Source organism: Petromyzon marinus, chromosome 16, assembly GCF_048934315.1.
Source record: "Petromyzon marinus isolate PM22_M1 ecotype Great Lakes invasive population chromosome 16, UKy_Petmar_22M1.pri1.0, whole genome shotgun sequence".
Lineage (NCBI taxonomy): Eukaryota > Metazoa > Chordata > Hyperoartia > Petromyzontiformes > Petromyzontidae > Petromyzon > Petromyzon marinus.
The window spans coordinates 15818907-15846025 of NC_133682.1; the positions used below are offsets into that span (position 1 = coordinate 15818907).

General features: G+C 45.9%; 1 protein-coding gene and 1 long non-coding RNA gene across 2 annotated transcripts; both read left to right on the top strand.

Moving 5' to 3' along the window:
• The first annotated feature begins 1348 nt into the window (after positions 1-1348).
• On the top strand, positions 1349-13217 carry LOC142924710 (uncharacterized). Its single transcript, XR_012941786.1, has 3 exons — positions 1349-1729; positions 3256-3334; positions 13107-13217. It is a non-coding gene; the product is annotated as an uncharacterized LOC142924710 (long non-coding RNA).
• A 5513-nt stretch (positions 13218-18730) lies between these two features.
• On the top strand, positions 18731-25013 carry LOC142924711 (exosome complex exonuclease RRP44-like). The gene is made up of 5 exons (XM_076067364.1): positions 18731-18900; positions 20058-20168; positions 20510-20641; positions 21791-21937; positions 24851-25013. The coding sequence occupies exons 1-5, from the start codon at positions 18778-18780 to the stop codon at positions 24884-24886; spliced, it is 549 nt and encodes a 182-aa protein (XP_075923479.1). The 5' UTR covers positions 18731-18777; the 3' UTR covers positions 24887-25013.
• The last annotated feature ends 2106 nt before the right edge of the window (positions 25014-27119 follow it).

A 27119-nucleotide genomic window follows, 5' to 3' on the forward strand; every position in this document is an offset into this window, starting at 1 on the left:
GGGTAAGAATTCACCCATTTTTCGCCATATAGCATTGTGATATATAACGACTTATTGTTGGTAGCTTAGCTGATTGGAGAATATAGAGTTTATTGATAACATTGAGGTAATTTATATTTTAGTATTTTTTATTGGTTCACTATATAGTATTCATTATATATTGTATTGTATACCCAGTTACTGTGAATAGCTCAGATGTGTAGGCCTTAACTTCAACAAAGCCATTTCTGTGACCAGTCACAGGCTAATCACTCAGTTATTTCAATGCTAAATTCGCCTAGTTATTTCAATGCTAAATTCTCCTGTTTGATTTGTACTAGTTGCCTCGGTGAATGTATATGCTCTGACTTTAACATAGTTATTTCTGTGACCAGTTACAAGCTAATCACTCAGCTATTTCAATGCTAAATTCTATGCTAATTCCTTTGTCAAGGAGTGCCTCTGCCAATGTGTATACTTTAACTTAGCTATTTCAATGCTAAATTCTATGCTAATTCCTTTGTCAAGGGGTGCCTTTGCGGATGTGCATGCTTTAACTTTAACATAGCCTTTTCTGTGACCAGTCACAAGCTAATCACTCAGCCATTTCAATGCTAAATTATATGCTAATTCCTTTGTCAAGGCGCTTTGTTTCTTCTCACACAGCTTAAAGGTCGTGATCTCAGCGTGGTTTTCTCACTCCAGCACTGTCCTCCAGACAGTCTCGTCCCCTTCACCTGATGAAGGCCGCTTGTGTTGTGGCCGAAACGTCGTGAGAATATTATTGTTATATTATTTTATCAATTTATTATTTTATTCTCATTCTACGTGACTTTACCGAAAGAACCAAAGATGAATCCTCGCAGTCACGAAAGCTTTACATCGAAATATTATATCCATTTTTGCGCCCCCCCCCCCCCAAATAGAAAAGTCTATTTTTATACTTTTTGAATTGTATACAGTCAGGAAACTACCCACATGCCAAATTTCAAGTTTGTTGCATGTCGGCAAGTATATTAAACATTTCGAACACACATTCACATATAGATGTTCTCTCAGATTAATGTTATCCTGATACAGCGCGCGTGTGGATGTACTCACGGAAGATATCGCCTTGAAGGCAGAACGAGAAGTCACGGATGGTCACGTTTAGTCAATAGATTTCGTTAACTGTGTTAATGAAGTGTTCAACCTCACGGATGTTTGTCAATGAGGTTTACCAAGTAATTTAACCGCGTTATCGATGTTCACTGACGACGTTATCGAAGTGTGCTCCCGAATGCGATCTTTAAGCACACAGAGCGCGCGTCCACCTCCGTCTGTAACGATCGCCCGTTGCTAAGGAAGTGACGTCACTAGTTGTTAAGGTAACAAACCCCGGAAACCACGTGACCCACTGTATCCTCCAGGCCTCATTAGTTACACGACTGTCAAATTTTTACTTTAAACTTTCGTAACTTGCAGGAATTCATAATTTTTGGTTCTTTCGGTAAAGTCACGTAGATAGAAAATAACATTTTAAGTTAAGGCAAAAAACCCACGACGTTTCGATGGCAACACAAGCGGTCTTTATCACGTGTTGCGATCGAAACGTCTTGGGTTTTTTGCTTTTATTTTAATTTATTTTTATTTTATTGTTATTATTTTCTATCTACGTGACTTTACCTGAAAGAACCAAGAATATAGTAACGATTGTACCCTGGTCGCCACGGATGAAGAGGCCGAGCGGGCTCGGTTCAACTGTTGCCAGGTACCTCCACCACTCAGCTCGCAGCACACACACACACAGTGTCCACTATGTACGGTGTGAAAGAAGTCTAACATACTGTAAACACGTACGGGCCAGTAGTAGACCCTGTGTGTGTGTGTGAGTTGCACGTGCGCGGGTTCGGCACGCGGTGAGGTGGAGGGGCCGTTAGGGCCGCGCGGGGGATGGGAGCGCTGTAGAGGGAGGGGGGGCTCTGCCACTTTGCTGTAGAACCTCGTGGCAACTTGCTACGTTGTGCTCAGCCAGCAAAGTTCATTCACGCTCACGGCCAAAAGCAGTCGCGGCGAATATCTGAACCTGTCCCGGGCCTCCCTCAAGGTCGACTCAGCCTTAACCGAGTCGAGTGTGTAAAACGTCAACACTGGCAAGACGAAGGTGGCCGGACGTGGTGCGGACCGCATGGACTGCTCAGTTTCATTTATTTGGAATAACCCTGTGAGCCATTCGGCTCTTGATTCGGGTGCAACCGCGACAAACAATACAATTACAAGATGCATTGATAATTTACTGTACACAAATTGAGACATCCCCTACAAAAACAATAAAATCTTCCAGAAAAAGCACCATTTGTTTATGCTGCGTACTAAACTGTGCAAAAAAATTCCAATTTGATGTTAGATAATAACAATCATACAGTTTAAATTAAAAATTTAAGTCTAACTCTATACTACATAAAAACATCGGGCTAAACTAAACGTTTCTAGAAATTACTAAAATAATGCTATAAAAACAATGCAACAGTGATCATAAGAAATGTGATTGAAAGTTAACAATAGCGACATATATAACATATATTACTAAACCTAGCATCCTTCGCTAGCTGCTTGAGTAAATCCATAATAGCAGGAGTAACAATTATGTATGTTGATTAACTGCGAATAACCCAATCAATAACAGATATCCATTGTAATTTACATCAATACATTAACCCCCCCCGCCCCGGTCTTCGTATCGGATCTGCTTACAAGCGACGACGTCACATTTATCCCCCGTCTACGTCTATTAAAGACCGAAACAGGGGAAGGATTTCACCACAACTCTGGCTGTCACCTGACGAGGTGGGTTGTTGTTGTAGTTACAGGCGAAACGTCACGGTACTTGAATTGTAAATGTTGTGGGTTTACTCTCCAACACACCGATGTGCTGAAATAGTCACTAATTGGCATGTTTTGTTTACGTAACAAACATGACTAAGATTTACGCGATCTAACCCAAACAAACAAAAACACCCTCTAATAAGTAAATATTTGTATTAATTCCATGAATGGACCTTGGCCTGGGACTGTGGGGATTGAGAAGTTATGGATGCAGCTTCTGTTTGTGCTGCCATCAGAATGACCAATAAATAAATAATACACACGGATTGGTGACTACAGTACTAGACCCCCAGTCCTTTTATATTTAAAAGTGTATGTGCTTTGTGGTTGCTTTATTGCGCGTGTGTACATACTGTGTAACACTTGTTTGAACGCAGGTGATGGGGTTGTCCATGTTGGGTGTCATTACAGCCAAAAACAAGCAGCAGTACGAAGACCAGGACGCCGTGGCCGACCATGAGGACGGAAATTGGCCTCGCCCGGTCACAACGTACGACAGCAGTACAGGTTTCCCTCCACACATGCACACACCTACGAGTTTCCCACTGCAGAGACGAAGATCCCCCATATAGCCTTAACAGACTGTTGTGGCAAGTGCTGTTCGCAAGCACCAATGAAGGTCGGCATGGTATACCAGGGGGTAGGTGGCCAACACCACACCCGGCCGCCTTTGTCTCCCAAGTGGTGACGTATACACACACCGCTCCAGGTATTCATTTGAGGTTGAGTCGACCCAGGACCAGTTCAGATAAATAATCGTTATTGGTGTTGGCCATGAGCGGGACTCCAACTCGGATGTTTGCGGGGTTCGGAGCGTATCGTACTATCCATTGCGCCACTGCTACCCTCACATAACGCACACAGAAACAACACACAGGGACCCACATGCACGGACACACAGGGGCCTGCTCAACATTGAAATGTGCAGCCCTTGTGTGGCGGCCTGCGTTGAATTTGGGCGTTCATCTCGTCACCCATACAAAAGGTCTCGACACAATCAATGGCAGTCCCCCTTGCCCTGCCTGGCACGCACATCGGGCCAGTCACCCCACGCACAGCGAACACAACGTGTGTCTCGCGTATGCCAAATCAAGAGTCGTCCCCGAGTGTCCGGAAAATTGGGCCGACCATCCCGTGTCCCGCGCTTTGGGGGAGGCCCCACGTGTAGACATCAGTGTCACATGTAATGCTTCCGGTTTAGTTTGAAGGCATCGGGGGGGCCCCACGCACCCCCTATGGACGGCCCTGGTCAAAGCACACGGCAGCGCGGAGCACGCGCATCACGCGCACGGGCCACGTGCGTCACGGGTACGTGACATCTACAAGGCAAGCACCTGCATCGCGTGGTCATCACTTGTAAGGCATGCCCTTTGTGCATGTGACGTGCGTAGTGTGTGCAACACGTGGCACATGTATGTTACACATGCGCATCGCAATGTGATGTCATGTGTACGTGGACATTTGAATCGCATGTAGCTGTCTAGTGGGCAGGACGGATCTACGTGTGGGCAAGTAAGGGGGTGGCTGAGTAAGACTGATACGGATACACGTCAAGCCACACACTCACCACACACTCACCGGCACACTCACACACTTACCACATTCACCGCACACTTACTTACCGGCACACTCGCACACTGGCACTCACTGCACACTCACACCCCACACTCACAACGCACTTACCGGCACACTGACTGCACATTCACACACACTCACCGCTCTCACCACGCACTCACTTACCAGCACACTGACTGCACATTCACACACACTTACCACACACTCACCACGCACTCACTTACCGGCACTCTGACTGCACATTCACACACATCGCACTCACACCGCATTCACACACTCACACACACTCACACCGCACTCATTCACTCACACACACTCACACACATTTCCACACACTCACCGCACACTCACACACACTGACTTACACACACCGCACATACTCACACTCACCGGCACACTCCTGTGAAAGCTCACTAGTGAGCTTCCACAAAATGTGCTGCACATTAGTGAGGCCACACACCAAAGAGCACACACCAGCAGGTTTACACATCAGTGAGCTTACACACTAGTGTGCACACACACAGTCCGTAAGCTTACAGATTAGATAGCGTACACACCAGCTCACCGGTGAGGTGAGCTACACACTGGTGAGTTAACACACCCACCTGTTTACGTGCGCAAAGCTCTTAACCCTAAACCTAACATATCCCAAATGTAATGGCTAAAGTTATTTTACACACGCACGTGCATACACGCATGCGCATATGAAGGCACGCATGCACACGTACGTGCACACAAACACACGTGCACGCACGTTTAAACATATACAATTCCATGGCGTTGGACTTGAGACTCCCAGAAGTGGAATCAGGACTCCTGAGTGTGCGATATAGCTCAGTGGGCCTTACTTGGTAAAATTGAAATAATTAATTTAGTTTCAGGATGTAGGGTTCTGAAGATATTTAATCTTTCAGTCCTTTCTGACCGTTTGAGTGTGGGTGAGTGAGTGACAACTACTTATGCATTTTTTTTATTACAAATACAAGCATTTCCAGCTATTGACATGAAATGTATTAACTCTGGAAGATGATGGTGATACAGGTGGTGGGTAGCGGTAGTGTAGCGTTTAGCACGCTGCGCTACGAACCCGGCAACCTGAGTTAAATTATCGCTCATGCCCAACGCAGGTAACGACTCTCTGAACCGGTCATGGGCCTCCCCTAGGTCGACTCAGCCTCAAATGAGTACCTGGTGTGGTGTGAACATCACTACTGGGGAGACAAAGGCGGCCGGGCGTGGTGTTGGCCACCCACCCCTCGTGTGCCATGCTGGCCTTCACAGGTACTCGCTAACAGCACTTGCCCCAACAGTCTATTCGGGCTATACGGGGAGTCTTTGCTTTGGTGGTGATGATACAGATGGTGATTGATTATACAGATGGTTGGGATAATGATAATGATAAATTTAGTGATGATGGTGGTGATGATGGGACTGTATGAGTGGTCCTTGAAGATATTTACTGTGTAATATTAAGACACACTAATATAAAATGTAATCATTGAAGCACAATATATAACTTTTGTAATTTCTGTTGAAAGCATGTGCTTATAATGGTGACGTGTATTTGTACGTGGTTGTGCATGAATGCACGTGTTTTTTATTTTCTGTATTAGGTGCTTGACGACAGCACTTGGCCCAACAGTCTATATTGGTTGTACAGGAAATCTTTGTGTTTTGATTTACGAATGTTCCATTCACGAAATTTAGTGAAAACGAAATTGACAAATTAAGGATACTTTTCGACTTACGAAATAGAATTTCAGCGGAAACAATATATCACATGGCACGCGCCATGAGATCATCAAGCAAGAAGCTGTCATCCATCCACGACAGTGTCACGGTATCCCCATCGTGCAAAAGTAACGCCTCGTCACCTCTCCAGTCATTCCAACATGCAGATCTTTTGGTGAGCTCCTTGAAGATGTTAATTATTTTGTCTTAAATTGATTATTATTCAACCGTTATACTATTTGTTCTTTATTAATTTTTGTATTGTGAAATATTGGTGTATATTTTGGGTTTAGGAGTATAGCAGAAATGACTGTCTGAAACACATGGCAAGTTTTTCGTATTCAATTAATGGGAAAAGCCATTCCGATTTACGATATTTTGTTTTGCGTGCGTTTTTAGAAGAACGCATCCCTTTCGTAAATAGAGGCATACATGTACATGAATGCATTGCCAACCGCGAATTTACCAACCACGAGATTTTATTAAACACGGATTGGCTACTGGACACCTGTTTACTAACCACGAGCATCTCGCTTTGAGTATTCGCGAGTCGCGCCGAGTCGTGAAATCAAAACAACACGATGTACCTTATGGGGGGGGGGGTTCTTGTATTTGTTCTTGTATTTGTGCGAGCTATTGTTTGTTTATGTTATTGATGTTTACGGGGAGCGTTAGTGCAGCGGGTTAGCGAGCTGTACTATGGAGCCATAAATCCTGGCATTATTCCTGCTCACGGCCAACACCAGTGGCAATTATCTGAACCATTCCTGGACCTACCTTCGGCCTCAAATGAGTACTTGGTGCATTGTGAAAACATCAGCACTGGCAGAGACAAACTCCATATGCTGTGCTGGCCTACATAAGTGCTCATAACGGCACTTACCCAACAGTCTGTTACATGGGGGGATCTTAGTCTTGGCGTGTAAGTGAGAGTTTGTGGACTTTGCATGTTCTTCCCCTGTTGTGCACGCGTTTTCTCAGGGTTCTCAGCTTTCAAAAAAGAACAACCAATTCTAACAGTGAGATTTTACTTGCAAATTACTTAAACAGGGATTACACACCGTGGCAACATCGCCCCCTTCTGTGACAGCTGGACAGGACCCTCCTGCAAAAGAGTGAGACTTCCCTGAATAAACAAATGTAGCACGGTAATCTTTGTAATAATACAATAAACTATTCACCCCTAGAATGGACAAGGTAGCGAGGGCGATTCTAGCAAGTGAGGGAGCTGTACTCGGACGGAATGGACGACGGCTCCTAGCCGACCTCTTCGCCTTTCTCGATCTTGTCATCGTTGTAGGCCGGTCTCAGCTCTGCGAGGGTCGCCTCAAACGTGGGGCGCTCTAACGGCGCGTAGCTCCAGCAGCGGTACATCACCTTGCGGCTGTGGGGTGAGGGGAGGGTGCGGTGAGCGTGCGAGGAAGGCGAATCGTGCACAAGCTCGGACTGCGCTTTCACCTCTTCCAGTGTGCGTTCGTTCTCAGAATGGTTGAATGAGTGCCGATGATGTTAATGACGTCACGGGGGGATGAAGGGGGTCAGGTGGCGAGGGGGTGAGGGGGGGGTGAGTAGGTAGAGGGTCATGAAGGCATAAAATATCTACAGTATAGATTCACACAGCGGCGTCTAAATGCCACTGCATCTCCATACGTAGTGCAGAAACACTGGTCATGTTTATCTTGTAGAGAGAGAAGAAGTCTGTGGGTCTCTACAGTGAGGGAAAAAAGTATTTGATCCCCTGCTGATTTTGTACGTTTGCCCACTGACAAAGAAATGATCAGTCTATAATTTTAGTGGTAGGTTTATTTGAACAGTGAGAGACAGAATAACAACAAAAAAATCCAGAAAAACGCATGTCAAAAATGTTGTAAATTTATTTGCATTTTAATGAGGGAAATAAGTATTTGACCCCTATGCAAAACATGACTTAGTACTTGGTGGCAAAACCCTTGTTGGCAATCACAGAGGTCAGACGTTTCTTGTAGTTGGCCACCAGGTTTGCACACATCTCAGGAGGGATTTTGTCCCACTCCTCTTTGCAGATCTTCTCCAAGTCATTAAGGTTTCGAGGCTGACGTTTGGCAACTCGAACCTTCAGCTCCCTCCACAGATTGTCTATGGGATTAAGGTCTGGAGACTGGCTAGGCCACTCCAGGACCTTAATGTGCTTCTTCTTGAGCCACTCCTTTGTTGCCTTGGCCGTGTGTTTTTGGTTATTGTCATGCTGGAATACCCATCCACGACCCATTTTCAATGCCCTGGCTGAGGGAAGGAGGTTCTCACCCAAGATTTGACGGTACATGGCCCCGTCCATTGTCCCTTTGATGTGGTGAAGTTGTCTTGTCCCCTTAGCAGAAAAACACCCCAAAGCATAATGTTTCCACCTCCATGCTTGACGGTGGGGATGGTGTTCTTGAGGTCATAGGCAGCATTCCTCCTCCTCCAAACACGGCGAGTTAAGTTGATGCCAAAGAGCTCCATTTTGGTCTCATCTGACCACAACACTTTCACCCAGTTGTCCTCTGAATCATTCAGATGTTCATTGGCAGGGAAAAAAGTATTTGATCCCCTGCTGATTTTGTACATTTGCCCACTGAAAAAGAAATGATCAGTCTATATTTTTAATGGTAGGTTTATTTGAACAGTGAGAGACAGAATAACAACAACAAAATACCGAAAAATGCATGTCAAAAATGTTATAAATTGATTTGCATTTTAATGAGGGAAATAAGTATTTGACCCCCTCTCAATCAGAAAGATTTCTGGCTCCCAGGTGTCTTTTATACAGGTAACGAGCCGAGGTTAGGAGCACACTCTTAAAGGGAGTGCTCCTAATCTCAGCTTGTTACCTGTATAAAAGACACCTGTCCACAGAAGCAATCAATCAGATTCCAAACTCTCCACCATGGCCAAGACCAAAGAGCTCTCCAAGGATGTCAGGGACAAAATTGTAGACCTACACAAGGCTGGAATGGGCTACAAGACCATTGGCAAGCAGCTTGGTGAGAAGGTGACAACATTGTGACAATATTGTGACAACAATATTCGCAAATGGAAGAAACACAAAAGAACTGTCAATCTCCCTTGGCCTGGGGCTCCATGCAAAATCTCGCCTCGTGGAGTTGCAATGATCATGAGAACGGTGAGGAATCAGCCCAGAACTACACGGGAGGATCTTGTCAATGATCTCAAGGCAGCTGGGACCATAGTCACCAAGAAAACAATTGGAATACACTACGCCGTGAAGGACTGAAATCCTGCAGCGCCCGCAAGGTTCCCCTGCTCAAGAAAGCATATATACATGCCGGTTTGAAGTTTGCCAATAAACATCTGAATGGTTCAGAGGACAACTGGGTGAAAGTGTTGTGGTCAGATGAGACCAAAATGGAGCTCTTTGGCATCAACTCAACTCGCCGTGTTTGGAGGAGGAGGAATGCTGCCTATGACCCCAAGAACACCATCCCCACCGTCAAACATGGAAGTGGAAATATGCTTTTGGGCTGTTTTCCTGCTAAGGGGACAGGACAACTTCACCCCATCAAAGGGACGATGGACGGGGCCATGTACCATCAAATCTTGGGTGAGAACCTCCTTCCCTCAGCCAGGGCATTGAAAATGGGTCGTGGATGGGTATTCCAGCATGACAATGACCCAAAACACACGGCCGAGGCAACAAAGTAGTGGCTCAAGAAGAAGCACATTAAGGTCCTGGAGTGGCCTAGCCAGTCTCCAGACCTTAATCCCATAGAAAATCTGTGGAGGGAGCTGAAGGTTCGAGTTGCCAAACGTCAGCCTCGAAACCTTAATGACTTGGAGATGATCTGCAAAGAGGAGTGGGACAAAATCCCTCCTGAGATGTGTACAAACCTGGTGGTCCAACTACAAGAAACGTCTGACCTCTGTGATTGCCAACAAGGGTTTTGCCACCAAGTGCAGAGGGGTCAAATACTTATTTCCCTCATTAAAATGCAAATCAATTTATAACATTTTTAAAATGCGATTTTCTGGATTTTTTTGTTGTTATTCTGTCTCTCACTGTTCAAATAAACCTACCATTAAAATTATAGACTGATCATTTCTTTGTCAGTGGGCAAACGTACAAAATCAGCAGGGGATCAAATACTTTTTTCCCTCATTGTATGTGAGGAGTCTGTTGGTCACAACAGCACGTACGGCTGGAAGTAGGACATTCCAGACTAAGAGGGTTCATGATGGCAATGTCAACGAGACTGAACCAGCCAGCACAACTCACTGCCAATAACACATCACGTAATTCACCCTTAAGCAATTGTTCAATCAATTAATTGAATCACTACAATTAAAATCAAAGAATATCCCAGAACAAACACTTCGCACTCTCCTCCGTCAGCCACCTGCATCCACAATGGAAACGCATCAGTCCAGCAGTGGATAAAACCTGGTATGGGAGGTATGGGGGGGCGGCTTACACTTGCAGTGGACAGCAGGGGGGTGGCTGCATGCAGTAGCCATCGCAGATCAAGCAGTAGAACTTGTCATCGACTGCCATGCGCCAGGGTAATGGGCCTCTCCTACACCCACACACATCACACTGAGCGGCACGCACGTCACACACCGAGGAGCACGCACGTCACACACCGAGCAGGTTGCACAGGTCTCCTTTATCAAGACAAACGTGGAGCAGATTACACCTACTACAATACGCCTGTCACAGTGCCCCCCTCTCCCCCCCCCCCCCAGTTTATGGGGGGGCGCGGGCCTCACTCCCCCCTTCGCGTCAGCCCCCCCTAATAAATGGTCCGGTTGCATTGTGAATGCACCACTCGAATGACGTGCAGTCCCGTGGCGCACTGTAACGGGCTCGTGATTTACTCAATAAAATTCAATGTAAAAAAATAAAAACGAGCCCAAGACATTATTTAAAATAAAGTATGGCCATCGTGTGTCAGCATCACAGGCGACAATTGGCATGTTAAAAAAAACTTCACTGCGACACACTCAATTGGGATTGCTCGCAGCAAACAGCACTTGACCTGCTTGCAGGTTAGGTGCTAAATAACCGTGTGTGACACAGAGAACAGTTGCCACTGAGGGTGCCCTTTTCAAATGCTTGAGATGAGATGTGATTATCGCGTGTAACTGTGCACACTTAAAAAAAAATTATAAGCGAACTATTATCGTTTCAGGTGGCAGGGTGGTGCAGCGGTGATCTTTGACCCTCGCAACAAGAAGGGCCTTGGTTAATTATCCGACTGGCACTTTGCGGAGTTTTCTACGTTCTCCCCTTTGTTCTGTATGGGTTATCCAGTTTGCTCACATAGCTAGAAAACACACAATCACAATGTAACTGGGTATTGGCCAAGCATCCCAATGCTAAAGTTACCTGCAAATTACTTCATTGGGATGACACTCGGCAGCAGAGCCAGATGATGGCATTGCTGGGGCCCTATGCCATTGTAAAGTTTAAGAGGCCCCTTCTATGAATGCCTGTATATTTTTGTCAGCAGAATGAAAATAACTGCTTTGGAGAGTCTTTTTTCTCACCGATATTTATTTATTAAACAATTATGTTAAAACTCTAAACCTCGTGTCCATTTCTTGTTTCGTATTTAGAGACCCCCCCCCCCTCTCTTAATGCGAGGCCCTAAGCTCTAAGTGTAGCCGGTGTGAGCTCCCCTGTGATGAATCACACGTATAATTGTGCACTCTTATTTTCTATGGGTGGCCAGGAGAATTTATTATTATTATTTAAGTGAATGCAATGGTGATCAGGGGATTGGATCCAGAGCCCCACGTAGACAGTAGAGTACAAGGGAACGCCCACAATACAGATTTGAGCTGACCTCCGGATTGAGAAATTGAACTGTTTTGTGACGTGGAGGGTATTTCTGAACGCTATTGTGACCGACCCGTCCCGACGGGAGGAGAGAGGACAGGGTGGACCGGCTGCATGAGCTTACTCTCCGGCACTGCACAGCACAACATCGCCTCCCTACTGCAATAATACTCGGCAGGACCCTCCTGAAAATAAAAGTCTTCGGAATCAGTGAGGCCTGTCCTTGGGAGGACAGGCGTAGCCTTGGTCGTCACAAGCGAACATCTGTTTATCCACATTAATTTGTATCCCCCGGGTTACCATCAGGGCTGGGCGCTGCAAGCTTAGCTTCTGAGATCGGATGAGACTGGTAGCCGTTTTTTAAAAGGTAATTTCGGCATCTGGAGCCCAAGCATGCAACAACTCTATGCAACTTCTTGGTTCTTTTGGTAAAGTCACGTAGAATGGAAATAAAACAATAAAAAATAAAATTCTCACGACGTTTCGGCCACAACACAAGTAGCCTTCTTCAGGTGAAGGAACAGAACTGTAGGACGACAGCGCTTCAATAACTGCTGTTAAGATTTGCAGCGTCTTTTAAGCTAGGTGGGAGAGGTAAAGCGCCTTGACAAAGGAGTTTACATATCAAACAGGAGAATTTAGCATTGAAATCGCTGCGTTAAAGTGTTGGATCAGCAGGGTGTTAAAGTCAGAAATTAGCATGTAACTGGGAGATTAGCATCATGTTAATGTGAGGGATTAGCATGTGACTGGTCACGGAAATAGCTATGTTAAAGTCAAAGTTCACATCTCAACAGAGGCATTTAGTATATGGACGCTAAAGGACTGCAACTACCCAACTATTATACAATTAACCGATGTGAAAAAACTAAGTATAAACTACATCAATATAATAAATGTACTCAATATGTTCTTCAATACGTTGAGCTATAAACATAAAGTAACTGAGTATACACTACACTATATAATGAATACCATATAGTAAACGAATTAATAAAACTAAAATATAAACTACATCAATGTTATCAACAAACACTATATACTCTCCAATCAGCTGAGCTACTAACAATAAGTCATTATACATTACAATGCCATATGGCGAAAAAAAGGGTGGCGGTTTTTTCCTTCTTTCCAACGTTAGCACCTCGGAGAGCGACGAGCCTCGTTCAGACGGACGAGTCCATCCATGCTCGGAACGGAGGAGGGGGGAGAAACTGCCACGATGCGCTGCTCTGTCCTGTGTTGTGTTACAACCATGCCATAAACTAGACTACTATACATTGTAATGTTATACCTTCCAATCTAAACTACATTGTATAATATCGTATACACAGCCCAATGTAAGTTCGAACATTATGCAGTATATTGATATGTCTCCAACTAAACTTTTTCCTACATTACACAACTATACACCGTAATATACACTACCATAGACAAACCCACCCTTGAATTATGCAATGCGTTACTTTACACTACCCTATACTTTAGACTGTAAAATGTTAGACTTGTAATATTACACTATGTATTATTCTACCAACCCTACTGTATACCACACTGCTGTATATTCACTATACAATTACGATACTATATATTGCCTTATGAATTATGTTAAACATTACAATGTTATACTATTTTGTATTATTATATAACATGCTATAAACCATACCATTGATCGTCGTGTGAAGAGGCAGTGCCAGCGAATGGACTGCGGTCTGAAAGTCACCATAAAATACAAGCCGGATGGCTTGCAGAGAACCTCCGACTTGGAGAAGTCAATGTCATGTGAGCCCACTGAATTATAACAGTGATCTGCCACGGCTAAGGTGTTCGTCCTACAGTGTTTCGAGTCTGCTTTATGTTCACGGATGCGGTCCGAGATATGTCGTTTGTTTTCTCCAATGTAACTGCTACCACAAAGGCAACTTAGTTTGTAGACGCCCAGGTATTGTATGTCTGGAACCACATCTTTTACAGACGGAACCAGATCACGGATTTTATGTACTGTGTTGAATCGGACCTGGATCTTGTGTTTATTCAGGATTTTGGAGATCTTATTTGTGACCCCCGCAATGTAGGGTAAGGTGATGGTTTTGAATGGCTCCTCAAGAGGATCCTTCTTCATGGCTGGAGTGATGGCTTTGCGGATTGTGTAGTCGGAGTAACCATTAGCCTTGAGAGCTTGGTGTACATGCTTGAGTTCACTGGCAATGTGTTCCTGGTCGGAAATGCATTGGGCTCTATGGTATAGAGTCTTGATGAGGGAGTTCTTCTGGGATGGATGGTGGTGGGAATCCGGTTTTAAGTAAGCATCCGTATGGGTAGCTTTACTGTAGACAGAGTGGCTCATTGAACCATCAGGTCTCCTTTTAATTAGGACATAAAAAAGGGTCCCTTGCCATCTTTTTCGACTTCCATGGTAAATCTGATGGCTGGGTATATGGAATTGATGTGGTCGAGGAATTGGTCTAGAGCAGGCCGGCCATGTGGCCAGATAACAAAAGTGTCATCCACGTACCTCTTCCATAACGTCGGGCGTAGAGTGGCAGTCTGGATGGCGTCAGTTTCAAATTTCTCCATGAAAACGTTGGCTACACCCGGAGATAGGGGGGAGCCCATTGGGGTGCCCTCAGTTTGTTTGTAGAAAGTTCCATTTCAGGTGAAGTATGTGTTGGTTAAGCAGTGTCTCACCAGGGGGGGTACATCAGTATGCAGTCCTTGATGAACCAAGTCTTCAGTGATTGCGATGGTGTCAGGTATCAGAACTTGGTGAATAAGGAAACCACATCAAAACTGACAAGCAAGTCGTCTGGAGACAGGGAAATGCCCTTGACCACATGTCGCTCTGCACCTTGTAGAGCCCATGGAACATGCTTTCTGGAGACATGACCGCATGCCCACAAGCACAACAACAATACGTTCAGTAAATTCAGTTCAGGGCGATGCTTCGCGATTCGTCATACGTTTTTTTGCGTGAGGCCACATATTCATCTGGCCAAATTAGCGTCATCTAGCCCTCCACTACCCTGAAGGGTTAAATGTGTAATGATATCACGGGATGTCACTGTGTAGTGCCAGGTGTTGTACCGGCCCTAGAAGTGCTCAGTCAGCGCTGATTGATCAGCTGGATGGCATCACGCTTGGCGTGCAGTGCCAGCCCGACAGGATAGGGTGTGGGAATGCCGGCCGTAGGAAAGGGGTTATTAAAGGCCATGGCACTCTGGTTGACCCGAGAGGACACGTGACCGGCTAAGTCTACAAAGGGGCCCCAAGTGGGGGCTATGGGTGGTCACGTGGTCGGGGTCCAGATCCTGCTGCTCGAGGATTCTAGAAGGTGGTCGTGGCCAAGGGCGGAGCCAGCCACGCCACAGAGAATATAAGCCGGGTCCCCCAGAGGGAATGGCATTGTTGTTCATCTTGAAGAAACCTTTGTCTGCGTCTACGTTCTACCGAGTCTCCAACACGTGGACCTGGACCCGAGCTGTGGTCCCGGTCTGTCGTAGCTAGTCATGTTGTAATTAGTGTAGTTAGCCTGGTGGTCACCACCACAGGTTATTCTGGGCCAGAGTTACCCCGTGTACCACATGGTGGGGGGGGGGGGGAGAAGGCGATTTGTAAAATTGCCCCATATTTTAAACTGTCGGCAGAGCACAGAGATTGAATCCAATTACCGACCTCTGGATTGCAAGTCCAGGGTGGGAGAGCCATTGCACCACCGTGTGTGGCAGCACCCCCACTCTTTTTTTCTTAGGGGCTGTGCAAATAAAATAAAAACATTGAGTACAATTAAAGTGATGGGCCTTCTATCCCGATGATGGTGATGACATTGGCAATACTGATAATGATGCTGATGATGCTAAGTAAGGTGAAGGACTCACATTGCCCTTCACCACGTAGTTGGGGTCAGTCTGGACGTCCCGTGCCAGCCCAAAGTCGCAAATCTTGGCGATGTGTCCATGCGTTACCAGCAATTTCCTCGCAGCCAGGTCGCGGTGGATGCACTAAAAAAAAGAAAAAAATTCCCTGTGTGGCCTTCAACAAACTTGGGGCAACTTCTGTGAAGGTCGGCCACGGTACACGACGGGGTGGGTGCCCAGCACCACGCTCGGCCGCCTTTGTCTCCCCAGTGTAGATGTTTACACACCACACCAGGTACTCATTTAAGACTGAGTCCACCTGGGGAGGCCCAAGACCGGTTCAGATAATTGTCACTGGTGTTGGCCGTGAGCGGGAATCGAACTCTGGCCATTGGGTTCATAGCACAGTGAACTAACCACTGAGCGACCACTCGCCACCCAGACAGCCATATTAAGGGCAACAAAGACGTGCACCACAGACACAGTCACATACAAAGACACAGTTAAACACGCACAGTCACAGAGACACAGTTAAACATACTCTTTGGTTCTTTCGGTAAAGTAACATAGGTATAAAATAAAACAAATCACGACGTTTCGGGCGCTAAACCCTGTTTGTTTGGTATGCTTCTCTCTCTGTGTCCCCTGTTGTATCTGTGTTAGTTCCCCCCTACTTGTGTGTCTGTATATACATCTGGGGTTATGTGTTTCCTCTCTCTCGTAAATTTAGCTCTTCTGTACCTGATGATGGCTGCTTGTGTTGCAACCGAAACGTCGTACGCTATTATGTTATTTTATTATTTCTTATTTATACGTGACTTTACCGAAAAAAAACAAAGAGTAATTCCTGCAGTCACGAAAGCTTTGAATCAAGTCTGTAGTGCCTCTTGTTAAACAGTGCTTCAGTTAAACAGGAAAATTAATAAATCCAGCAGGCATGACTTGAAAAGTAACAAATTTACATTTTGGGTGCCACTCTAAATCGTCCGGTAAATCGTGTCGCCAATTATAATTTCTGCGTTTATCTGCGCGTGTCTGTGTACCCCCAGTGGAGGAATACGTGCGCAGCTTGCTGGACAACCCTGAGTTGATTGACCGTCTGGCCTCGGAGCAGGTGAGACTCCGTATGCGTGCATCAGCTCTGCCCCCCCCCTCATATTTATGGTGCGGGCCTGTACCCTTGTCCGACCGCTCACTTCCGCGTTGCATCCAGCTGCCTCACTGAAGAAAGGGACACTTGCCTTGTGCTGAGTACGACGTTTCGCTGGTTGTAATCGCCAGGGAAACGATATACTCGATTTGTAAGTGTTGTGGGTTTACTCTCCAATACACTGGCGTGCTGCAGTAGTAACTAATTGACACGTTTTGTTTTACGTAACAAACCTTACTAATTGTCTGTACCGGGTTAACTACACACATTTACGCGCTCTTACCCAAAAAACCTTTATTATGGATAATATTGGTCGCGAAAGAATACGTGTTAAACAGCTCCCTTTTAGAACGTCTCTTCCTCACCAGCAATGGTCAATCAATCAAATAAATCCTAGATTTATAACGTGGCATATTTAGCAAAAAGCAGAGACGGAAGGGTGAAACTCTAGAGGTAGCTCTATGATATCCGCTTTTGTGGAACGTTCTCTAACACGGATGGCCGTACTGCTCTGAGATAAATCAGACTGGATCCTTCGTCTCGTTACGTGATGGCGGTTGCAAAATTGTTGTTGACGCGTGCATGTGCCGTGCGTGTGCTGTGTACGTGTGCAGGATGTGGTGGAGTCCCGGGTAATCTTCCCCGAACATCTCCCGCTGTCCCAGCTGCAGCAAGGTGTGCGCTCCGGCCGGTTTGTCCAGGGAACCTTCCTTGTGAGTCGTCAGAATTACCTGGAGGGGACTCTGAGGGTGCGAGGGGACGGTGACAGTGATAAAGAGGTACACGTTTCACAAGCCTGCCTCTGGAAGGAACAATGCTGTTCGATCGTATCTGTGTGAGTTTTAAAAACAAATTTATAATGAAGCAGTGGCATAGCGTTCTTGGCATGAACAGTAGCTCTTAACCTTTACTGCAAGGAATCATGTGTGCATTAACCACAATACTTGTGGTCAAAATGCAAACAAAAAACACACTATGATAATATATGCATTGTCCTTGAGACTGATTGGTCCACACCAGGGACGGCTTTCTTTTGAGCCTCGACCCAATTGATGCGAGACCAGAGGACGCCAAAAGGCGTATGCATATATTGCAAATATTATCAGTGTGTTTTTGTTTGCATTTTCACCACAAGTATTGTGGTTAACGCACACATGATTCCTTGTAAAAGGTTTCAGTTTTGTTGCCAGAAAAAAGTGGAAAAACCCTATTATATTTTGGTACTGGCAAAGGAGGTCTAATGATGGTTGTGACTACTTTGTTAACAAAATGAATGGTCTATTTCCACCTCCAAAATGTAACGTTAAATAACAATTAGGTACATTGGCCCTTTGTTGGAAAAAAAACCCAGTCCAGAAATTGCTCTGCTTGAACATATGTTACTGAAAAACATTGGGTTCAGAAGATTCATGGGCTCATAGTCCTACATTTGAAATTGTTTATTCGTGGTATTAAAATTCTTGTACAGTAAAACCTTGGATTGCGAGCATAATTCGTTCCGGAAACGTGTTTGTAATTCAAATCACTCGTATATCAAAGCACTCATTTATCAGTTGTGATCACGTGACGCTCGGCAGTACAAAGCTGCTCGTATTGCAAGACCCTCGCTCGTTTATAAAATTAATATTTATTAAAATTTTGCTCGTCTTGTAAAACACTCGCAGACCAAGCTACTCGCAATCCAAGGTTTTACTGTATATGCTGCTCTCTAACAGCACTTGGCCCAGCGGTCTGTTAAGGCTATACGGGGGATCTTTTTTGTCTCCGTGCAGGTGTTGATCCAGGGGCTGCAGCATTTAAACCGCGCGATGCACGACGACATCGTGTGCGTGGAGATGTTCCCCGAGGAGCGCTGGGTTGCCCCCTCCTCGCTGGTCCTGCACGATGAGGGCGTCGCAGGGGACGTTGCAGAAGAGAATGAGGAGGATGTGGTGAGTGGAGCGTCAACACTGCCAAACCAAAATCAAACCCAGACACCTGCAATGTGCGTGTCTCTCTCCCCGTGGTCGCATGGATTTTTCTCCAGGTCCTCCGGCTTTTCCCTCCACAGTTACAATCTGACATGCACTTAGAGTATTTGGCTGCTATCAATTTAAAATGTGATAAGATACTTCATTGAACGATCATTTGTGGCCAGGTCACTTAAAAAGAGCTATATAGCTCTCAGGGTCCTTACCTGGTAAAGTTATTTAGTTTATTGTTTTTAAATAGTTTTAATATAGTTTAAACAAAGAATAACAACAAAGACTCAACCACTTCAAGAGAGACCTTAAACATAATGAACACCGTGTGACCAGACAACAATCCACATTAGAGATGCTGTTAGCTTGATTTTGCGTTTATTAAATGACTTTACATTACATTACTTCAAAATCAAGTCAGGAGTGCTAATCATTTCGTACTATTTTTATATGTACGTAGGGGTTATTTGACCATACTTCGGTGCGAGTTGGTGAAGGGGGGGGGGCATAGATCAGGAGCATAGAAGGACAGGACAACAGTTCATTTTGCTGTACTGCGCTCTGCTGCCAGCCATTTTGGCGCAGAGCCTATACCACCTGTTATGCATATCCAGGCTCAACACGGCGTCGCTTCCACGGTCTGAGCTGGGTCACAGGGTGGCCTCTATATTGAAAACTAATTTCTTTAGAACTGCTTTTTGTATTTAGATTGTTGTCCTTTCCGCGCACCTCCGATTAGCATATTTGGCTGTGTACGGTGCGAAATAAGTTCTACATGCATACATGACAAAATGCAAAACATAATAATGTACAGCAATGAAGTTAATTGAAATTGGCACGAAAACAACCGTGGTTTATGAAAAGTCGACAATATTGCACAAACATAAACAAGTGTTAGATATTAAATTTTGCTCCTTCCCCTTCAAGCCAAATTGTATTGTGTTATGCAGTGAGTTGGTTAAACAATAGTTATTTCATTATTTCAGTGTGTGAGAGACCCTACTGTGGTGAGTGCTCATTTGAGTTTGCGTTGTCATCTCCCGGTGCTATCCCAGCTGCTGCTGCTGCTGTCGTCGCTCTTGCTTAGATTACGCAACACGATGTTTGTCCTTTGTTTTGGTCTCCAGCTGAAAGCCGAAAGTGGGAAGATGCGTCGGCCCACTGGCAAAGTGGTCGGCATCATCAAGCGGAACTCGAGGCCGCTGTGCGGCATGCTCATGCCCAGCCCAATCAAGGAGGTGGGCTGATCTGCATGTGTGTGTGTATGTGTGGGGAGCGGTGATGTAGCGGATAGCGCGTTGCGCTACGAATCCTGGGACCCGAGTTGGATTATATTTATCGCTCATAACCAATAAACAGGGGCAAATGTCTTGGACCCTTCCCTAGGTTGACTCGGCCATAAATGAGTATCTGATGTGGCATGTAAACATCAATGCTGTGGAGACAAAGGCGGTCGGGCATGGTGCTGGCCGTACCCACCCCGTCGTTTGCCGTACCAGCTTGAATAGGTGTGTGCTGACGGCACTCGCCCAAACAGTTTGTTGAATGCCTTACTGGGGGCTCTTTGTGCGTGTTGCAGGCCACCCGCCACCTGTTCACGCCCGCGGACCGCCGCATGCCACGAGTGCGGGTGGAGACAAGACAAGCAGCGTCCCTGCAGGCCCACCGCATCGTGGTGGCCATCGATGGCTGGCTGCGACACTACCCGAACGTACGACTGCACCGTGACGCCCCTCACGCCGTGACACCTCACCCGTCCGTCCCGTGGTCGGCATCGTCGGGCTCATCCTTCTGTCACTTTACGCACGGCCACGCGGCTCTGTATGGAATACAGCCGTCGAACCCAAAACACGAACGGTGACACGGTGAATTGGAAGTCAGGGTGGATGAGCTGGCACCACTGTGATTTTTTGTTTGAAAGCATGGCAAACTCACCTGTGATTCAACCTAGGTTATTAAGGTGTTGTAAGTTGATAGTCTCAGCCCAGTCACCAATAACTGCACCAAAAACGATATTAAATTTGGTCGTGCACTTCGATTGTTTAATTTCCATCTCTGAGAAAACTACTGCTTTTGACTGTCATGTGATGAACATTACTTTGATTGGCAGAGTGGTTGGAAAAGCCCTGCCCCCCTACAATTCGGTCCGCATTTCACTTCATTGGATCTTAGAAGTAGCTCTGTTATGTCTGCTCCTGTGGGTCGTCCTTGACCACGAAGGGTGGTATAGATTGCTTGTCTTGTGTGATACCATTAACACAATGAGAAAAAAAATTGGTGAAAAGCTAAATATATTGTTAAGATGTATTATTTGGGTTGTATCTTTGTTTAAACAGATGCCGGTTAATATTCTACATCATGAACGTTAGGTACAAGGTTGGCATTGCAGTTGTGCTTTTCATACCTATTTGCCACTGCACAACCGAGCGGCACCATGGCTGGCACGGTTTAGTAGGCTGCAGGTTGTTTATCCACTGCAAAAGCGGATCCATGCCATGGACGGTCAATGCTTTGAACAAGTCTAGGCACATGCAGACGACGCTGTGGTGCCACGTCCCCGTGGTGTACCGACTGCCGTCACACAATTAACGTGTCTCTAGCCCCGCCCCTGGCCCTGCTCGGCCCCCGGATAGATTTGGATGCCTTGTGGGGCCAGCATACTACGGTTTGGTTCCGGTTCGACACGGCAAAAAGCCAGTGGGTGACCACAGACACCTCGAGAGATCTGCGCTGTCTGGGTTCCAATGTACCAGTGGAAAAGGGATACCGGTGACGATTGGCCACGTATGTGCATATGCATGTTGAACTTCTTCCGTACCATACGTAGACAACCGTGCTAATCGTCGGTGTGCTTGTGCAGGGCCATTTTGTGCGCTCTCTGGGCGAATGTGGGGATAAGGAGACGGAGACAGAGGTGCTGCTGCTGGAGCACGACATGCCACACCAGCCCTTCAGCCAGGCCGTACTTGCATGCCTGCCCCCTCCCACGTTCAGCACCACAGCAGAGGTACGCATGAGATGTGTGACGATATGTCAATTCATCGATTGAGTTCAATTCTTACGCCTGCGGTGTGTTGGTGTGTTTGGTCGTGCATGTGAGAATCCTTTACTTCAATGTTCTTTATTACAAGGCCCAGGGGCCACTGGTGGCCCCTGGTGGCCTTTGATGTGGCCCATGACGTGTGGCCGCCAACGTATAGGCCCCCGACAATAGACAAATGTGAAAACACCCCCCATGATCATCATCGTGCTGTCAAACCTCAATAGTTTCACGATGTTTGGCCTGCGTAGAATACCTTCTAGAGGGCCTCTCTGGAGCTCTCCCTCCAGTCGAGGTCCTTCCGCTGCACTGGCATGAACGAGAATTAGCATAGAATTTAGCATTGAAATAGCTGAGTGATTAGCTTGTAACTGGTCACAGAAATAGCTATGTTAAAGTCAGAGCATATACATTCACCGAGGCAACTAGTACAAATCAAACAGGAGAATTTAGCATTGAAATAACTATGCGAATTTAGCATTGAAATAACTGAGTGATTAGCTAGTGACTGGTCACAGAAATGACGATGTTGAAGTCAAGGCCTACACATCTGAGCTATTCACAGTACTATATAGTGAGCCAATAAAAAACTAAATTATAAATTACCTTAATGTTATCAATAAACTCTATATTCTCCAATCAGCTAAGCTACCAACAATAAGTCGTTATATATCACAATGTTATATGGCGAAAAAATGGGTGGATTCTTACCCTCAACTTTAGCACCACGGATAGCTACGGGCCCCGTTCAGACGGACGAGTTCATCCATGGTCGGAACAGAGGAGGGGGAGAGAGACAGCTGCGAGGGGCTATTATACTCCATGGTGTAAACCATACCATTAACCGTGGTGTGAGAGGTATTAAGAGTCAATGCTGGCGAAAGAGCTGCGGTCTGAAGGTCATCGTAAAATACAATTAATTAAGAACAGAAATGGTTTAAAACATCTTTCCAATGGTAACTAAGCCAGAATCCATCTTCTCGGATGAAATTGTCTCTGTGCTTGTATATGTGAATGGCCTCATGAACGAATCTCTCATGGAAACCGGTTGGTTTGCAAAGAACTTCTCCAAGACGGAGGTTCTTTGCAAACCAATCCATTCTACGTGACTTTACCAAAAGAACCAAGAAGTTGCATAGAGTTGTTGCATGCTTGGGCTCCAGATGCCGAAATTACCTTTTAAAAAACGGCTACCAGTCTCATCAGATCTCAGAAGCTAAGCTTGCAGCGCCCAGCCCTGATGGTAACCCGGGGATACAAATTAATGTGGAGAAACAAATGTTCGCTTGTGACGACCAAGGCTACGCCTGTCCTCCCAAGGACAGGCCTCACTGATTCCGAAGACTTTTATTTTCAGGAGGGTCCTGCCGAGTATTATTGCAGTAGGGAGGCGATGTTGTGCTGTGCAGTGCCGGAGAGTAAGCTCATGCAGCCGGTCCACCCTGTCCTCTCTCCTCCCGTCGGGACGGGTCGGTCACAATAGCGTTCAGAAATACCCTCCACGTCACAAAACAGTTCAATTTCTCAATCCGGAGGTCAGCTCAAATCTGTATTGTGGGCGTTCCCTTGTACTCTACTGTCTACGTAGGGCTCTGGATCCAATCCCCTGATCACCATTGCATTCACTTAAATAATAATAATAAATTCTCCTGGCCACCCATAGAAAATAAGAGTGCACAATTATACGTGTGATTCATCACAGGGGAGCTCACACCGGCTACACTTAGAGCTTAGGGCCTCGCATTAAGAGAGGGGGGGGGGTCTCTAAATACGAAACAAGAAATGGACACGAGGTTTAGAGTTTTAACATAATTGTTTAATAAATAAATATCGGTGAGAAAAAAGACTCTCCAAAGCAGTTATTTTCATTCTGCTGACAAAAATATACAGGCATTCATAGAAGGGGCCTCTTAAACTTTACAATGGCATAGGGCCCCAGCAATGCCATCATCTGGCTCTGCTGCCGAGTGTCATCCCAATGAAGTAATTTGCAGGTAACTTTAGCATTGGGATGCTTGGCCAATACCCAGTTACATTGTGATAGCGTGTTTTCTAGCTACGTGAGCAAACTGGATAACCCATACAGAACAAAGGGGAGAACGTAGAAATCTCCGCAAAGTGCCAGTCGGATAATTAACCATGGCCCTTCTTGTTGCGAGGGTCAAAGATCACCACTGCACCATCTTGCCACCTGAAACGATAATAGTTCGCTTATAATTTTTTCGTTATTTTAGTGTGCACATTTACACGCGATAATCACATCTCATCTCAAGCATTTGAAAAGGGCACCCTCAGTGGCAACTGTTCTCTGTGTGACACACGGTTATTCAGCACCTAACCTGCAAGCAGGTCAAGTGCTGTTTGCTGCGAGCAATCCCAATTGAGTGTTTCGCAGTGAAGTTTTTTTTTACATGCCAATTTTCGCGTGTGATGCTGACACACGATGGCCATACATTATTTTAAATAATGTCTTGGGATCGTTTTTACTTTTTTACGTTGAATTTTATTGAGTAAATCACGAGCCCGTTACAGTGCGCCACGAGACTGCACGTCATTCGAGTGGTGCATTCACAATGCAACCGGACCATTTATTAGGGGGGGCTGACGCGAAGGGGGGAGTGAGGCCCGCGCCACCCCATAAACTGGGGGGGGGGGTGGGAGAGGGGGGCATTGTGACAGGCGTATTGTAGTAGGTGTAATCTGCTCCACGTTTGTCTTGATAAAGGAGACCTGTGCAACCTGCTCGGTGTGTGACGTGCGTGCTCCTCGGTGTGTGACGTGCGTGCCGCTGGATGTGTGATGTGCGTGCTCCTTGGTGTGACGTGCGTGCTCCTCGGTGTGACGTGTGTGCCGCTCGGTGTGTGATGTGTGTGGGTGTAGGAGAGGCCCCTTACCCTAGCGCATGGCAGTCGATGACAAGTTCTACCGCTTGATCTGCGATGACTACTGCATGCAGCCACCACCCGGCTGTCCACCGCAAGTGTAAGCCGCCCCCCCATACCTCCCACGCCAGGTTTTATCCACTGCTGGACTGATGCGTTTCTTTTGTCGATGCAGGTGGCTGACGGAGGAGAGTGCGAAGTGTTTGTTCTGGGAGATTCTTTGGTTTTAATTGTAGTGATTCAATTAATTGATTGAACAATTGCTTAAGGGTGAATTATGTGATATGTGTTATTGGCAGTGAGTTGTGCCGGCTGGTTCAGTGTCGTTGACACGGCCATTATGAACCCTCTTAGTCTGGAATGTCCTACTTCCAGCTGTACGTGCTGTTGCGACCCACAGACTCCTCACATAGAGACCCACAGACTGCTTCTCTCTCTACGAGATAAACATGACCAGTGTTTCTGCGCTACGTATGGAGATGCGGTGGCATTTAGACGCCGCTGTGTGTATCCATACTGTAGGTATTTTATGCCTTCATGACCCTCTCCCTACTCACCCCCCCCTCACCCCCCTCGCCACCTGACCCCCTTCATCCCCCTCCGTGACGTCATTAATATCATCGGCACTCATTCAACCATTCTGAGAACGAACGCGCACTGGAAGAGGTGAAAGCACAGTCCGAGCTTGTGCACGATTCGCCTTCCTCGCACCCTTACCGCACCCTGCCCTCGCCCCACAGCCGCAAGGTGATGCACCGCTGCTGGAGCTACGCGCCGTTAGAGCGCCCCACGTTTGAGGCGATCCTCGCAGAGCTGAGACCGGCCTCCAACGATGACAAGATCGACAAAGGCGAAGAGGTCGGCTGGGAGCCGTCGTCCGTTCCGTCCGAGTACAGCTCCCTCACTTGCTAGGATCGCCCTCGCTACCTTGTCCACTCTAGGGGTGAATAGTTTATTTTATTATTTCAAAGATTACCGTGCTACATTTATTTATTCAGGGAAGTCTCACTCTTTTGCAGGAGGGTCTTGTCCAGCTTTCACAGAAGGGGGCGATGTTGCCACGGTGTGTAATCCCTGTTTAAGTAATTTGCAAGTAAAATCTCACTGTTAGAATTGGTTGTTCTTTTTTGAAAGCTTAGAACCCTGAGAAAACGCGTGCACAACAGGGGAAGAACATGCAAAGTCCACAAACTCTCACTTACACGCCAAGACTAAGATCCCCCCATGTAACAGACTGTTGGGTAAGTGCCGTTATGAGCACTTATGCAGGCCAGCACAGCATATGGGGTCTCTGCCAGTGCTGATGTTTTCACAATACACCAAGTACTCATTTGAGGCCGAGGGTAGGTCCAGGAATGGTTCAGATAATTGCCACTGGTGTTGGCCATGAGCAGGAATTATACCAGGATTTATGGCTTCATAGTACAGCTCGCTAACCCGCTGCACTAACGCTCCCCGTAAACATCGGTAACATAAACAAACAACAGCTCGTACAAATACAAGAACAAATACAAGAACCCCCCCATAAGGTACATCGTGTTGTTTTGATTTCACGACTCGGCGTGACTCGCAAATACTCAAAGCGAGATGCTCGTGGTTAGTAAACAGGTAAACAGTAGTCAATCCGTGTTTAATAAAATCTCGGGGTTGGTAAATTAGCGGTTGGCCATGGATTCCTGTACATGTATGCCTCTACTTACGAAAGGGATGCGTTTTTCTAAAAACGCACGCAAAACAAAATATCGTAAATCGGAATGGCTTTTCCCATTAATTGAATACGAAAAACTTGCGATGTGTTTCAGACAGTCATTTCTACTATAAACCCAAAATAAACACCAACATTTCACAATGCAAAAAATAATAAAGAACAAATATTACAACGGTTGAATAATAATTTAAAACAAAAATAATTAACATCTTCAAGGAACTCACCAAAAGATCTGCATGTTGGAATGACTGGAGAGGTGACGAGGCGTTACTTTTGCACTATGGGGATACCGTGACACTGTCGTGGATGGATGACAGCTTTTTGCTTGATGATCTCATGGTGCGTGCCATGTGATATATTGTTACGCTGAAATCCTATTTCGTAAGTCGAAAAGTATCCTTTGTCAATTTCGATTTCACTAAATTTCGTGAATGGAACATTCATAAATCAAAACACAAAGATTTCCTGTACAACCAATATAGACTGTTGGGCCAAGTGCTGTCGTCAAGTACCTAATACAGAAAATAAAAAACACGTGAATTCATGCACTAAGACGTAC